This window comes from Cryptotermes secundus, unplaced genomic scaffold, assembly GCF_002891405.2.
Source record: "Cryptotermes secundus unplaced genomic scaffold, Csec_1.0 scaffold346, whole genome shotgun sequence".
NCBI lineage: Eukaryota > Metazoa > Arthropoda > Insecta > Blattodea > Kalotermitidae > Cryptotermes > Cryptotermes secundus.
In genome coordinates this window covers 219,822-236,044 of record NW_019727093.1, presented here as the reverse complement: position 1 = coordinate 236,044, position 16,223 = coordinate 219,822, and the positions used below count along the sequence as shown (strand labels likewise).

At 42.9% G+C, this 16,223-nt stretch overlaps 1 protein-coding gene across 2 annotated transcripts in view; it reads right to left on the bottom strand.

The window, feature by feature from the left end:
- Positions 1 to 16,223, bottom strand: part of LOC111864372 (inhibitory POU protein) — a 124,088-nt gene that overhangs the window by 7,144 nt on the left and 100,721 nt on the right. For both annotated transcript variants that reach the window (XM_033751412.1, XM_023851582.2), the window contains one exon: positions 4,540 to 4,722. In XM_033751412.1, coding sequence (XP_033607303.1) covers positions 4,540 to 4,722 — 183 coding nt within the window. The remainder of the gene's footprint in view (positions 1 to 4,539; positions 4,723 to 16,223) is intronic.

The following is a 16,223-nucleotide window of genomic DNA, read 5'->3' as shown; positions in this document are numbered from 1 at the left end:
TATTGCCATTTTTTTGTAAAAATTGCGTGTACTTGCAGGCTGTGTTCGGCGAAGAACTTGTGTTGCGTTGGTGTGTCCTAACAATTTTCATCAGTTGATCTTCTGTTCCTTCTATATATTCCGCTAGGTTTGTGGTTTNTTATTATTATTATTATTATTATTATTATTATTATTATCATTATTATCGTGTTTCAGTGGTAATGCAGTAAACCAAGAAACATGCCAGATGTGACTCTGAATGACATCTGTATATTATGTTGGGCAGCTCAGTGAGTACAGTGACTAGCCTGCTGTAAGGATATAGGGGTTCGATTCCTGCCAGAGGCAGAGATTCTTCTCGAGGTCACCCCATTCAGAGGTTACGGCTGGATATTTTCCCCTAAGGTATACCTGCCATGGCATGAAGCTGGCATTCACCTTCGTATAGTCTTCGTAGGTAAGAATGTAAAAGCTCTACCTCAACTCCCCCTTGCATTCTCAAGGCCCGGTGCTAAATTAAGCAAAGCGACAAAATTTCTTGTTAGTGTTCTGTGCTAAGTAAAGTTATCCCTGTACCAGAACGTGGAGGCCCATAGGGTTGTGAGAGGTTGAGGTTCCCATATTATTTAGACAACTGGCTGATAGATGGCGGTAGTGTTGTTAGCCTTACGCGCTCTCCGCCCTTTATCCCCAAGAATATTTTTGGTACTCATTTCTCTTAGAGGCTGAGTCGAACCCAGGGCCATAGTGCGGCTGGGAGGATTAGGTCAATTGAAAAAATCCACTCATCGGGACTCGAACCCGCGACCTTTGTGCTTGTAGCATAGTGCCTCAACCAACTACGCTACTGCGTGCCCCCCAGTGTTCTGTGCTATCTGATATAAAGTTTGAAAGTTACTGTCCTCTGGTATATGACGCTGTGTAGTCTGGTAGTTTAACAAAATTTCTGGTGAACGTGTTGCCTTCATCTACAAGGTAGAAGGCTCAGTCACTCTTTTATCACGAAAATGGAGAGAACACTTTCCTACAAAAGTTGGTAAATTTCAACCCAACAACACGGCGTCACATCCTAGAACGCTGTTATCTTCGTGGTCACAGCTGTGAGGGCCCCAAACCTCACATAGATTAAGGTTGCTGATATAGTTTAGCGCGAAAGAACCCGAAGAGTCAGTATTGCTACTACAGAAGCCAGCTATTGGACAAGACCCTAAGTCAATTCAGTCTATCCTTATACGCAGAATTACGCGGGGTTTCGACTTCTTTAATCGTCCGAAATTCTAGGTAATAGAGGACACGACGTTTCGGAAATTGGATTTGTTTTCGTCTTCAGGTGACAAAAGATTTCACCTACTCATTTGGGCCCCTTAGAAAGAGCTAATCTCAATCACTTAGCTCTTTCTAAGGGGCCCAAATGAATAGGTGTAATCTTTTGTCACCTGAAGATGAAAACAAATCCAGTTTCCGAAACGTCGTGTCCTCTGTTACCTAGAATTCCGGGCGATGGAAGAAGTCCAAACCCCCCGTAATTCTGGGTGTAATCCAATACCGTCAGAACCCTCTAGAATCTGTCCTTACACGATTCCTACTAATCTCTTTCCTCACGTGTACCCTAAGCTACCCCACATATTCGTCTTGTACACCACAGGCCTATATCAAGTTATCAGATTCTCACTAATCAAGTAGTGTGGAATCTACATATCACATGTAGCGTGTCTGTCTACCTCCTGTCGGGAAACAAGGGTAGGTGTTGTTTAGTTGTAGAAATGATTCCCCTCTGGGAAACATCCCTTTTCGTTTCCGCGTCAGACAAATGAACCAAGGGACGGGTTCATGCGTTTCCATTTGCTGCCCAAAATTGTTCTATTCCATCCTTCAAATGACCACTTTAGAGCGCTGCAATGCTCTGTACCGCGCTGGGGAGCTGTAATGATGAAATATCTGGCCGCTGGGAAAGGCGAGTGAATCATGTCTACCATACACATCAATGTTATGGAGGGGAGACTGTCGATTACCTCGTTACTGTGAGGGGGAGTGAAACGGAAGGAAATATCCGCCCTCTCTGCGGGCTACGTGACACACGCAAATGTCAGACTGTTGCGTTATGCCACCGTCTTCTGTCCGTCTCGATATCGCAATGCCGACCAAGTGGGTCTATGCTTCATTAGTAGCCTCTTCTCCGTACGTTGAAAACAATAGAAGCAGGCTTATAAGATTACTTTGGTGTGGCTGGTCGGTCTGTTAATTTGCTCCTGGTCCTCGCCAGCACATTTATTCTTGGCTTCAGGGCTCGTAAAGATCTATGACTAAGATTTTTTTCTCTCGTATACATGTGAGTGTTTAGAAGTGGGGGTCTCCCCTTCGACTAACGGAGGGAACGGTCATTTTGCGTACTTTCAGCACTGACTGCTAAATTTCTGCTGGTCCTCGCCAGCACGGTTATTCTTGACTCCGATTACCACGGGACTCACGACCTTATTTTATGGTCTGGCGGCTCTGGGAGCCTTCCAGGCTACTGCTGACTGCCATAATCTCTTTCTGTGCCTGTGTACATAGCATAACGATAAATTGCTGGCTCTCGCCAGCACAGTTCGGGGCGGACCCGAGAGGAAACTCCGGTTCCAACATTTGAACGCGTCATTTTCTATGAGATCCGTTTCGTATAAAATGAAAATAGACAGTTAGTTCTTCATTTGTGGGTGGGAGAAATGTTGGTCGTGAGTCTCAAGGGGTTGTCGCGAGGATGAACTGATTGGCGGTTATCTGCCAGTCGTAACGTAACTCTGCCTCTGACTGTTGTATATTGTTGCTGTCATTATCATTAAAAGTTTTTGTTTTGTTGTCTTCCCGGATTAGTTATTTAACATGCCCGCACCGTAATAATGCCCAGTGAGATTGCGGATAAATTAAGCAGATAAAGAGGCAAGTATATAAATACGGAAAATGCGTTAAGCAGACATCTGGAAAATGTTCATGATGCAGCCCTTTGATTTTGCAGTCTCCTTAGGCCCTGACAAATGAAGTCGGAATGACGTCATACATAAGCAGATGCAACTTAACGCGAGGAGAATGAAATTAACTTCAGAAAATTTTGTCGAAACGTTTTAAAAATTGTAACATTATTAGAGTTTGAAATTATGCAGAGTGCTATATTGTCGCATTTATTTATTAATCTAAACAACTAACAAACTGTACGAATTTATCTTTAGAATCTAGCAGTCACTCATCTAGTCAAGAAATTCCAGCCTTTTGTGAAACGCAAACATTCATTTCAGTGTTCGTGAGAGACAACCAATAGGATATATTTTGAACTTGTTGACACCACACCACAAATTTGCATTCTGTTTCTTTAGCCAGCACTTCAACATTTTCCGCCATTTTACAAAATAGATCAACCATGATATCTCTTTCCTTCTGACTTTCGTACTAAAATTTTGTATATCTTTACAACCGAAAGAATTCTGTTTTATAGCGATAGTTGGTGATGCCTTGTAGCTGGGAATGTGGAACTCTACAAGGATGTAAGTCATGGGTACATCTGTAAGGTGCTGAATAACATTTTCTTGTACCATAATAATTGATAAGCTGTGTAGTTGTAAGTTTGCAAGAATCAATTAATGAATATCATACACTGAAATAATTAACAATACTGAATAGCAATAATAATAATAATAATAATAATAATAATAATAATAATAATAATAATTTATTTATTTAATTTTATATTTTACGTGCTTACTCAACAGCCCAGAGGCCATTTATAAAATAAGGACGAGCAAAGTTGGATACAAACAAAGACAAAAGGAAAAAACGGGACAATTTAGATACTATTGTGTCAGCAATTATGCGGCAAGGAGAAAAAAAAAAAATATATATATATATATTCTCATATTGAGTGCAATTAATATTTTAATGAGAAGAGAAAACATTTTAAAATATTATTAATGATAACATTTTTGGTTCCAAACAATATAATTTAATTCAGTTCGTATTTGTTGAAATACTACCTTAATAGCTCAAAGGCCAATTACAAAGTGAGCACGAGGAGAGAAAAAAACGCACACAAACAAAATACAAAAATAAGGTAATTTATATCATTTAGGACGCCGAATAGTGCAGTCGGTATAGCGACTAGCTACGAGCTGGACGACCGAGGGGTCGGGGTTCAAGTCCCGGCAGGTTCAAGAATTTTCTCTTCTCCACGTTGTCCAGACTGGCTCTGGGGTCCACCCAACCTCATATCCAATGGGAATTGGGTGTTCTATCCCCGGGGGTAAAGCGGCAAGGTGTGAAGCTGACCACCTCCAACTAGTGCAGAGGCCAAGAAGTTGTGGATGTATACATCCACTCCCCCATACACCTTCTTGGCGTAGTGCTTAATTTGTTAAGCACAGGGACAACTCTTTTATTTATATCATTTGGGGAATAATAATAATAATAATAATATCTTATGACAATATAATTTCGGTTTGTGACGTCTGCTAGCTTCAGGCTACAGCGGTGAAAGAATTTAAAGGAACGATTGCTCACTGTTAAGGAGTAAATACGGACAGAAATTGTTACCTGGTGGGGCCTTGTGTTCGGAGCTCCGGGGTGCGGCGCCCCCATGCTGTGGTGATACATCATGTCGTGTTTGAGCTGGGGAAGACCCGGAGTGGAGCTGGCTTGGTGCTTCCCGATGTCAACCGCCGCGAGCGCTTCTGCACGGCTCAGCAGTCCGTCGTTGAGGCCGCTGAATATATCGCCCTGGCAAGAAAACAAGAGGTTCTTCATCTTAACGGATGCGTCTTGAACTCGGGACTAGGGCTATCAAATGCAATTATATCAGCATTGTCTTCAATCCAGGATTACCAACATTTCGACAGAATAACTGTAACTTCAGTTGAGCATTGCGAATTATTTCAACCAAAGAACTGAACCTTTTAGCTTCCTGTTCTTACGCCTTGCCGTCTTTATGCAACTTCGTCGTTATGTTAATATTCAGACGTCTTCGTCTGTTTTATTATTATTGTAACAGAAAACAGACGCTGAAGTGTGAATGTTAATATGCAGACGAAGTTGCACAAAAACGGCTAAGAGAAAGAACACGAAGTTACAGTACACAGTACAACAACATGCTGCAGTATAATATTGTGTATCTTTCAGGCCTGCCATTTACTTTATCCGAAAAATTGTGTCTTAAACCCATTGTTACCATGCATTTTATAAAAGAAAAGCGGTTTGAATGAATTACGAAGTAGTTTGTCAGAACAGCTGTATCTGAAACTCCTTATTGTCACGCATTTTATAGGAGAGTCGATCCCAGTGGCCGCGCGGTCTAAGGCATGAACCATCTTAGTCGCTTGAACACTGGGATCGTGGGTTCGAATCCCACTCGAGGCACGGATGTCTATGTGCATTTATTCTGTGTCATTGTTGTTATGCGTGTAGGTAGGGACGTTGGGACGGGCTGATCCACTGTTCAAGGAGTCCTACCGACTGTGTAGGATCAAGACACTGAGAAAGCGGCCTAAGCCCAACAAAGGGCTCTAGAGCCATAATAACAATAATAATTCAATTCGTGTTTATTTACATGCAAACTTAACAGCAAAGAGGTCAATTACAAAGCTAGCACGAATAGAGAAATACACAAAAATAATTAAAAACAAAATACAAAAATGACAGTCTGTATTAATTAGCATGAATAATAATAATAATAAATAATTTTATTTTTTTCCTTGGAACTACAGCCCCAGTGGGCCTAGGCCTACCTCCATGAACTTCTCCGTTCACTTCGGTTTTTCTAGATCTTACACATTCGGTAGGACTCCTTGGGCGGATGATCAGCTCGTCGCAAGGCCTCTACCCGTACACAAACACAGAAAAACGCACACACACAGAAACTAAACATCCATGCTCTGAGTGGGATTCGAACCCACGATCCCGATTTCCGAACGAGGGAAGACAATACATGCCTTAGACCGCTCGGCTACCGTGACCGGCTAAATAATTTTATAGGAGAAAGTAATTTTAAGTCCGGATTACCAAGTACTAGATCAGAAAAGTAATTAGACCTCAAACCGAGTTTAGTCCTTGACGCGTTCTGCTTCCACCGAGAAGCGATACCGATTATCTGGTTGTCAAACCCGTAGCCTATTCATTATACTGACTGAGAAGTCTCTGCAAATGAGCCACCTTTCAATTCGTTAACCAACCATTCCCAAGACATATACACCCTTTTCGGTTGTTTGATGGACAATAACGATGGGGCGTCAAATGGGTAATCTTAAACAAACCCAGGAAAATCTTTAACTTGTATTGGACTTATCAGGTATGTTCTTCCTGACGGTTCATCTTTGGAACGTATCTCATTGCAGCTCGTCTTCAGACGAAACTGAACTTCCTGATTGCTGTCCAGCAGCCTGTGGTGCAAGTGTCCTCACCCCCTCCACATGCTCCATCTCGCTCTGACTAGCTATGGAAAAGCTACTAAGTTACATAGTAAATTATTTATGAACTTGTCCCTCCTCCACGAAGTTGGCGGCATATTTTCCTCTATTTTCATTCGGAAAATTGATGGCACTTTCAAAACAACGTTTCTGGTTGCCTGGAATTGCTTCATAGGTTTAGTACAGTAAGAAACCCAGGGTTTGAAGTTTTGAAGTTTAGGTGCATTTAAAATTTTTATTGTGATTACAAAAGTCTGATTATGGGATCTTGCCGGTAAGGGAGTTAAAAGTTATTTTTATGGTTTCTAAATTTATTGTTTTTCCAAGTAAAGAATAAGTTTTATGTGTCTGAAAATAAAGTTTTCCACGAAATACTTGGACACAATAAGAACGAGATATGCTGGTGGTCAGAGTAACTGACATATGTCAGAAAGTAGTCCATGATCCATACTCAACACCTTGTAATTTAGGTTAGTGAAATCAACGATGCTAGTGGAGGCACCAACTGAAATTCAACGGGGAATTATTCTTTTGTGGGGTCACGCGGTGGAGTAGTTGGTTGAGGCACTATGCTGCAAGCTGAAAGGTCGCGGGTTCGAGTCCCAATGATGTGTTGTTTTTTTTTCAAATTATCTAATCTTTCCAGCCGCACTATGGCACTTGAGTCGACTCAGTCTCTAACAGAAATGAGTACCTGGAATCTTACTAGAGGTAAAGGGCGGCCGGCGCCTAAAACTGACAACCTTACCGCCATCTGTGAGCTGTATATATTAGATGATGTTAAACACAAAACAATACAGTTCTTTTTCGCATTATAGTAGCTTAAGGGAACATATGCAAATAAGTACGGAGAAGAAAAAATGACGCGAAAAGTGTATAATTCATTTCAATTCTTTATGTAGTGTAGTGGCGTAGTGCGTAATTAGTTAAAAAAACAAAACAAAACGAAACAAGCTCCATGGTTTTAGTCCGCAAGCGAACTATACCGGTTCAGATATTTGGGAACAACGATAACAGATCGAGACCTGATTCAGGAGGAAATTAAGAGGAGATTGAACTCGGGTAATGCTTGCTACCATTCTGTCCAGAACCTTTTGTCTTTACCTCGGCTGTCCAAAAACAAAAAATTAGAATATACAAAACTATAATTTTGCCTATGGTTCTGTATGGGTGTGAAACTTGGTCTCTGACATTAAGGGAGGAACACAGACTGAGGGTGTTTGAGAACAGGGTGTTGAGGAGAATATTTGGACCAAAGAGGGATGAAGTGACAGGAGTTTGGAGAAAACTGCATAATGAGGAGCTTCATAACTTATACTCTTCTCAAAGTATAATTCGAATGATCAAGTCAAGGAGGATGAGGTGGGCAGGGCATGTGGCACGAAAGGGGGAGAAGAGGAATGCATATAGGATATTGGTGGGAAAACCGGAAGGAAGGAGACCACTGGGAACACCAAGACATGGGTGGGTGGACAGAATTAATATTGATCTTAGAGAGAGGATGGGATGGTATGGATTGGATTTATTTGTCTCAGTATAGGGACCATTGGAGGGCTCTTGTGAACACGGTAATGAACCTTCGGGTTCCATGAAACGCTGGGAAATTCTTGAGTAGCTGCAGAATTGGCGACTCCTCCAGAAGGTCTCAGCTCCATGAGTAAGTAAGTAAGTAAGTAAGTAAGTGAACTATACCGACCGAGAGACCGCCGCTTGTCGGTGAAGTTAGCGCCAGCTTTAGCGGATAGAGGGTGTCGCGTGGTCAACGCAACTAATCCCCATGGCCATTAATTTCGGTTTTCTAGACCGGAGCCGCTGTTTCCTTGAAATAGCTCCTCAATTATCCTCACGAGGCTGAGTGTACCCCGTTACAGACCCACTACTTCTCAGAAAATCTGGTTGCGCCGAGAATCGAACCCTGACCTCTGAATCTGTAGCCAGGAACTCTGACCACTAGACCACAGAGGCGGTTTAATTAGTTAAGCACAGGGACACATTTACGTATTTACCTTTGCAGCTTCCGTTTATTTGCTTCCGTTATGGTAAGGGGCCGAGTGTGTATCCATGCAAAAAAAGCAAAGGAAATTCTGTAGACCTACATGATAACATTCCAGTTGAGCGCGACATATGTCGCTCTTGTGCACAGATCTCATGTGGAGATCAGGTGTTCTGTGCTCAGTAAACCCGGGTGAAAGAAATAGCTCGATGGTATAACCGCGTCGCCGTACGTATTGGTTCCTAGAGCCAGTGCAATCTCGGAAGTCCCCTGTTCCCTCAATATTTAAACGAGAGTCACGGTGTGAATTGGAACTCGCTCCCTTCCCCTAGCTATCCTGGCGTCCCGGCGTCAGTAAGACAACCTAACCTGACAGACGCTGCTTCCTTGCTTCAGTTTGCAATCCCAACTCAGCAACTGTCCCGCCACGTACCCGCATAACTAAATGAGTAACTGACTCTGGTGTGGCACACGGTAGTTGGTTGAGGCCAAATGCTACAAGCTGGAAGGTGGCAGGTTCGATTCCCGATGTCACTGGATTTCTTTTCTTTCAATTGACCTAATCCTTCCAGCCGCGCTATGACCCTGGTGTCGACTCAGCCTCTAACAGAAATTAATACCAGAAATCTTCCCAAACAAGTACAATCATGTGTTCTGCATTTCACTACAACACGCACTAAGTCTTGTTAATTTCCTGTATATTCCCCGGTTGATGCCTGGTAACGGCTTCCAACGCCGTAGCTTCCTCAGCTTCAGTATCCCTGCCCTTACAGGCCGGCGACTGTCTCATAACTAACTCTTACACCTCCAACTGTGATCTCAAATTTCTTAACTCAATTGAACTCCACTCGGACTAGCTCTGCTCAAATGTACTCACTCCTTGTTTAGACTCGACACGGAGCTCATAGAAAACTCCTCTCCCAGCAGTTACATTGTTTTATCACATAGTTATCCCACGGACAGCATAGAAAACATAGCTACTCTGTTGCGATTTACGGTCATTAACTAGCAACGGGTCTACATGCTACAATATATATATATATATAATTTACTGTATTTAAAATCTAGTGCTGACGGAAGGATAATCACAGGTTTAAAAGTGAACATTCACTAAGCTAAGCCGGTGTGGAAGCCGTGTAGCGGACAGTGGCATCAGGAATTGTTTTCTCTCGGTTCTTCAAAGTAGTCTGTGTAACTTGCACACACCTTGCAATATAGCATTGAAATCCTTCAGTTGATTCAAAATTCACGAAAGAGGGCAGACTCACAGACACATGTACGTGATGCCGAAAGCTTATCTTTCCTTTTAAGACAAGGAAATGAAGAAAAAGGGAACAAAAACTAAATATCGTTTAAGGGGTATCCTACTTGCCACAAGGTCGATTCTGAAATATTGATGAATTGTATAACTTAAATTTGTGACAAGAGAAACTAAAATATTAATAGTTACTCTTCAGTGATTATATACTTTATTTAATGGGTGATTGTAAGATTTGAGGCTTTCACGGCGGTGACTATGAAGAAAGCAGTCTTCTGGGATTTGGCACCATGTATATGTGGTGTTAACCGACGTTTCGGAGGAACGTATCGCCTCCATCTTCAGGGTAGAAGGAAAAATATAAGAAATCCGCAAGCGAAGAGACCGTGAGAACCGGTAAAACCAGACCAGTTCTCACGGTCTCTTCGCTTGCGGATTTCTTATATTCTTCCTTCTACCCTGATGATGGAGGCGATACATTCCTCCGAAACGTTGGTTAACACCACATATACACGGTTCCAAATCCCAGAAGACTGCTTTCTTCATAATGGGTTATTGGTTACTGATAGATATTTCAGTGCAGATACAGAGAACTGGAAGGAAAAATATATAGAATGGGCGAAAACATTTGGCCAGAAAGAACATTATGGACGTAGGGAATGAAAAGAGGGACACAGGGAGATACTAAAAAGAGGACTTTGAGGCCGGTATAGGCAATAAATTGCGTAATTCATAACGAAAAGGCGATAGAAACTGGGACATGCCGAAAGGGCATATTATTTATGTTAAGTGATTAAGCATTGTGGCAGATCACAGTGGCCGCGCGGTCTAAGGCATGAACAGTCTTTACCCGCTCGAACACTGGGACCGTTGGTTCGAGTCCCACTCAAGGCATGGATGTCTCTGTGCGTTTATTCTGTATTTGCGTTGTTCTGTGTGCAGGTAGCGGTCTTGCGACGGGCTCATCTCCTTCCAAGGAGTCCTACCTACTGTGTATAGGTGTAAGAAACTGAAAGAGGCCAAAGTCCAACAAAGGGCTGTAGAGCCATAGATATTGTCACGTGTAGGGGTAGACGTGACGAAAAATTGTGGGTTCTGGATATGATGATTGGATCTATGTGACTCTCTATTACAGTGCATTGCAACAGCTCACGCATTAAACTCCTTAACGACGTTTGTCTGACGAACTTCTCCTTGCTGCCTGGTTCTCGGACTGGTTCCTAGTCTCTAGTGTTCTGCTACTCGGTACGGTGAATCGTTGCTCTGTCTGAGTCTGAGTCTTATGACCGACGGTCAGTCGGCCAGTTTAGCTTGGAAAAAGCACCAATCTGGAGCTTGCGACCAAATTTTTATTACTGTCAGACCGTTGCAGGTGCGTTGATGTAGGGCGCTCTTTCTGACGAGAGGATGGGCCTGTCGTTTACAACTACTACTGGTCATCGCCAGCGCAGTCATACTAGGGTCCTAGCCCCTTGGTAACTGTAACCATATTTTGCTGTCTCAGTTTCGAGACTTCCCTTTTCGTCACCTCCTACGACTCGAGGGGCTACGGTGGGGGTAGTGGATTCCGCCCTCACACGGGATACTGCTCTGTCTCAAAGTCAAAGTCACATTGCTACTGCTGGTCAGTCGGTCAGTCAGTCGGTCAGTCTTGGTGTCGAGCCCAATCTGGAGCTTATGACCAGATATTCATTACTGTTTAACAGTTATGGTCTTACAAATTATAAATCACTCCGTCCAATAATTTGTAATTGTTATTGTGACGGACCAGAATGAAACAAATCAAAAAAAGTTATGGTCTTGTGGGGCGCCCTCTCTGATGAGAGGACGGGTCTGTCTTTTCTAAGAATCACTGTCTGGAGAAGTAAGTCATTTGTCATAATGTAAAGGATATTTGCGTTTTACACTGCTCTGTCTGAGAAATTCCTCTCCTTTTATAACGTCAGGAAACCCCTTCATAAATCATCGCCTTCGGGGGTTCCAGTACTGTCTTTGCGTTATGCTAGATACGCCTGCAATACCGTGGTAACCAAATCCGCTGCCCGGCAACGGACATATATTCTCGTTGACAGCGTAATGCTCGGGAACATGTTTAGCTAACCATTGCTCATCAACGGACGTCTGGCTCTGGCTCCATTATTCGGCTTTCAGGCGTAATGTCACAATAAGTTGAGCATTGTAACTTACGCCATGTTACTAACACACCTGGAATTGGTGCTGTGTTTAAATGGTACGAGATCTAGGGACGTTTCTTCAGTCTAAGATAGGTGTACATGTCATATATCTCTGAAAAAGACACAGAGCATAATGAAAAGAGAATTATTGTGGATATTTAATTTAGTTAGCATTTAATTTTCTTGCTATGAGGCTATATAAATGCCACAGAACATGAAGTGAGAGCCAGGACGAATTGCAGCTGCTTAGTTGAGCGCGCCGAGGTTAGATGTGAATAAGAGGGAAGTCGGGCTGTAAATCTAACCCCCCACAAGTCCAAAGGGGGATGAAATTATGAGAGAGGAGGCTCATTATCTTACCTTGAATTATTATCAAGGTCCCTGATTCAATTCTTGTGTAATGAAAACTCGTTTAACATGAAGAGAGTCTGCTGTGTGCGTTGTAATCTCGCGAATTAAAGTTAAGGGTGTGTAAAATTGAAATTATCGTATTGTCACGTATAAGGGTTAGCGTGATGAACAATTAATGGATTCTGGATCCGATGAATTTATTTATTGGATAATTTCACTTGTCGTAACTACAATTCGTTGTTACGCTTTCAAGATGGCTGTATCTATGACTCACAAACCATCATATCATTCATTCATCAGTAATATGTCAGACGACAGACAGGTCTTTTCCAAAACAGTTCCTCCACTATGTAAGATTTGAGGTTTTCACGGCGGTGACTACGAAGAAAACAGTTTTCTGGGATGCGGCGCCATGTGTTAACCGACGTTTCGGAGGAACGTATCGCCTCCATCTTCAGGGTAGAAGTCTGTTAGCACCTGCCCACGCTTGTTCTCCGCTCGCGGATTTCTTTCCCCTCTACATTGAAGATGGAGGCCATATGTTCCTCTGAAACGTCGGCTAACACAATATGTACACGGTGCCACATCCCAGAAGACTTCTTTCTTCAATTATAACACTCTGAAGGTTAACACATCAACCACTGAACTGCCTTGAACTACGTCTTCCTGACGAATCCTCTCGAATAGTCTTCACGGCTTCTTATGTATCCTCGGCACGGACCACCCACCGAAAACACATCAATTGTTCAGCAACAGATATGCTGTATTGTTGTCAAGCGTGTCCACCCATGCATTGATTGGAAATGAACGAGTTACTCGTACATCCATTCTGAAGGGAAAGGACGCTCGTGTGACGAACCATATAACCCAGTCACTCAGTTATAATACTCACTCAATCTTGGAGCTGAGCCCTTCTTGGGAAGCCGCCAATTGTGCAGCTACTCAGTAACTTCCCAGCATTTCACGGAACCCGAAGGTTCATCACCGTGTTCACAAGAGCCCTCCACTGATCCCTATCCTGAGCCAGATTAATCCAATCCACACCATCCCATCCTGTCTCTCTAAGATCCATTTTAATATTGTCCACCCGCCTACGCCTTGGTCTTCCCAGTGGTCTCTTTCCATCTGGCTTTCCCATCATTATCCTATATGCATTCCTCGTCTTCCTCATTCGTGCTACATGATCTGCCCACCTCATCCTCCTTGATTTCATCATTCTAATTATACTTGGAGAAGAGTACAAGTTATGAAGCTCCTCATTATGCAGTTTTCTCCAACCTCCTGTCACTTCATCTCTCTTCGGTCCAAATATACATAACACCCTGTTCTCAAACACCCTCAGTCTATGTTCCTCCCTTAATATCAGAGACCTAGTTTTACACCCATACAGAACCATAGGCAAAATTATAGTTCTGTATATTCTAATTTCTACGTTTTTAAACAACAGACGGGAGACATGTGCTTCTGGACTGAATGGTGGCATCTAGATGTATGCAGAGAAACGGAAATCCCTTTATGTAATTTTCTCCATTCCCTGTTACATCGTTTCACTTCGATTCATCGCAAGTATAATCCTTTACTTCAATTATTTGCATTTTATTTTCAAGTGTTGCAGAGGGTGCAGATCGTTTTGTTTCTGTCTACGTCCCCTGCTCCAACACAAGGCACTGAGATGCGTTGTGTTATAGGAGAATTGTCGTCCACTTGTTATATGAAAATATCAACACTGTTGTGTTGGGAACCGCCAGCTGGGAGGAGGAGTTCTATGCAGCTTTGCTACAGTCGAGTGTTTGCTCTGCTGTTCCACAGGACGCCAACTGACTTTCAAAACTTACCCCCGGCTGTTCCTCCTCCCTCCTCACATCGATCGCAGTCGCTCAATAACTCCGGGAAACCGGTTTAGGCTACGTGCAGTACAGGAGCGAAGACATGTGACTATCGGCGATACACATCAAGCAATCTCAGGGAATACAGAATTCAAGAGCCTTTCCTGCTATCCAACGTAATACTCCATATCAGTTATACCCTGAAATACATGAAGATATTTTTCGGTTATTGAAAACACGTCTCAATGTGGAAGCAATAACCGCGCCTGGCGTGCCGCAAGGCGCTCTGTCTTGTAACGCTCTACTTAACTGACTTATTAACTGCTTAATTAACAAAATAAATACCAATCTAACCTGCAGACCAACTAGCCGCAATACAAAGAAAGAGGTACATTGATGTCTCGTTAATTAACGAACTTATGTCTAGCTATCTGTGGCTCTACAGCCCTCTAATGGACCTTGGCCGCTCTCTTAGTTTCTTGATCCCATACACAATCAGTAGAACTCTTTGGATGGGGGATCAGCCCGTCGCAAGGCCGCTACCTACACATAGAACAGCACAAACACAGAATAAACTCACACAGACATCCACTCCTTAAGTGGGATTCGAACCCGTGGTCCCAGACTTAGAGCGAGCGAAGACAGTTCATGACTTCGACCGCGCGGCCAATATGATCGGCGTCCAGGAATTGGCTGGCCAAATAATTAACTAAATAAATGCCTAAATTTGTTGCCTATCTAGTTATATACATGTCTCACTAAATTTCATAATTTCATAAAAAGCTCCCTGCCCATCAGACCAAGCAACAAACCAACCAAGTTTACCAACGAAAGAACCAACCAACAAACTGACCAAATAATTTATTAGCTGAATAATTTACTATATAAATATTTCGCTCGTTCTGTAAATGAGTAATTAGTTCATTATTTGGGTAAGCAACTAACAAATGCCGATCGGAGTGGACGCGCGGTCGAGGGCATGAATTGTCTTCGCCCGCTCAAACACTGGGATCGTGGGTTCGAATCCCACCTGAGACATGGGTGTCTGTGTCCGTTTATTCTATATTTGTGTTATTCTATGTAGGTAGCGGCCTTTCGGCGGGCTGATCCTCCGTTCAGGGAGTCCTACAGACTGTAAAATATCAAGGAACTGAAAAGCGGCCAAGGCTCAACAAAGGGCAGTACAGTCACAGGTGGATACATAGAAACTAACAATTTTTCTAAATACATCTCTTAATTACCTGGCTAATTAAATAACAAATGCAGTCGAGCGGGTAATCATCCTGCTTTTTACCTGGTAGGTCCTGGTTCAAACTTTTTATGGAGGCTGAATATCCTGACTGAAAAACTTCGTACTTTTCCTCAGTTCCTGCAGACAAGTCTCGGAACAGTATATCAGATTAAGGCACGACCGCTTGTCTCCATGTGCGTTCCAGTGCACCGTTTCATTCGAAATACGTGATATAAACACAACTACTGAAAGCGTAGTTAAATAAATTACGATAATAAATGAAACTATTCAACTTAGCAGCAAATTATCCGAAGCAGCGGCACAGTCCGTGAGCAGCTGATGGTTCCCAGGCGACCAAGAAATCGCTTGGACTAACAGAAACATAAGGTTCAACACCGCCGCGTATCTCAACAACTGGATAGGCCTACGATCCCGGATTCAGGCCCGCAGTGCACTAACCCTTTGTTAACCACTGTTTTCTGTGCATGTGGCTTGTCCAGTACTTGGGATTCCCCAGAAATATTATGTGTGACACATTTGAGAACAGTTGCATGATGTCACAGAGGCGACAGTTAACATGTAATAAAAACAAGATTAGAACTTGTCACATTTAGCTAATTCAGCGAGAGGTGTTACTGAGATCAAGCCTTACCTTTCCGACTTGACCAAAGAAACTGAGGAGAAATAAACCTTGGAAAAGTTTCACATTTTTGTGTGTTTTATGCTGTTTTTACGGGTATGAAACTTCATCAAAAACAAGGTAAAGCTATCCCTGTAACAGGCCGTGGAGGCCCATAGGGATGTGAGACGTCGAGGCTCCCACATTTTCTGTAGAACGTCGGCTCACAGATGGCGGTTAGTTTCTCAGTCTTACGCGCCGGCCCGCCCTTTACCCCCAGGAAGATTCCTGGTACTCATTTCTGTTAGAGGATGAGTCGACCCCAGGGCCATAATGCGGCTGGAAGGTTTATGTCAATTCAAAAATC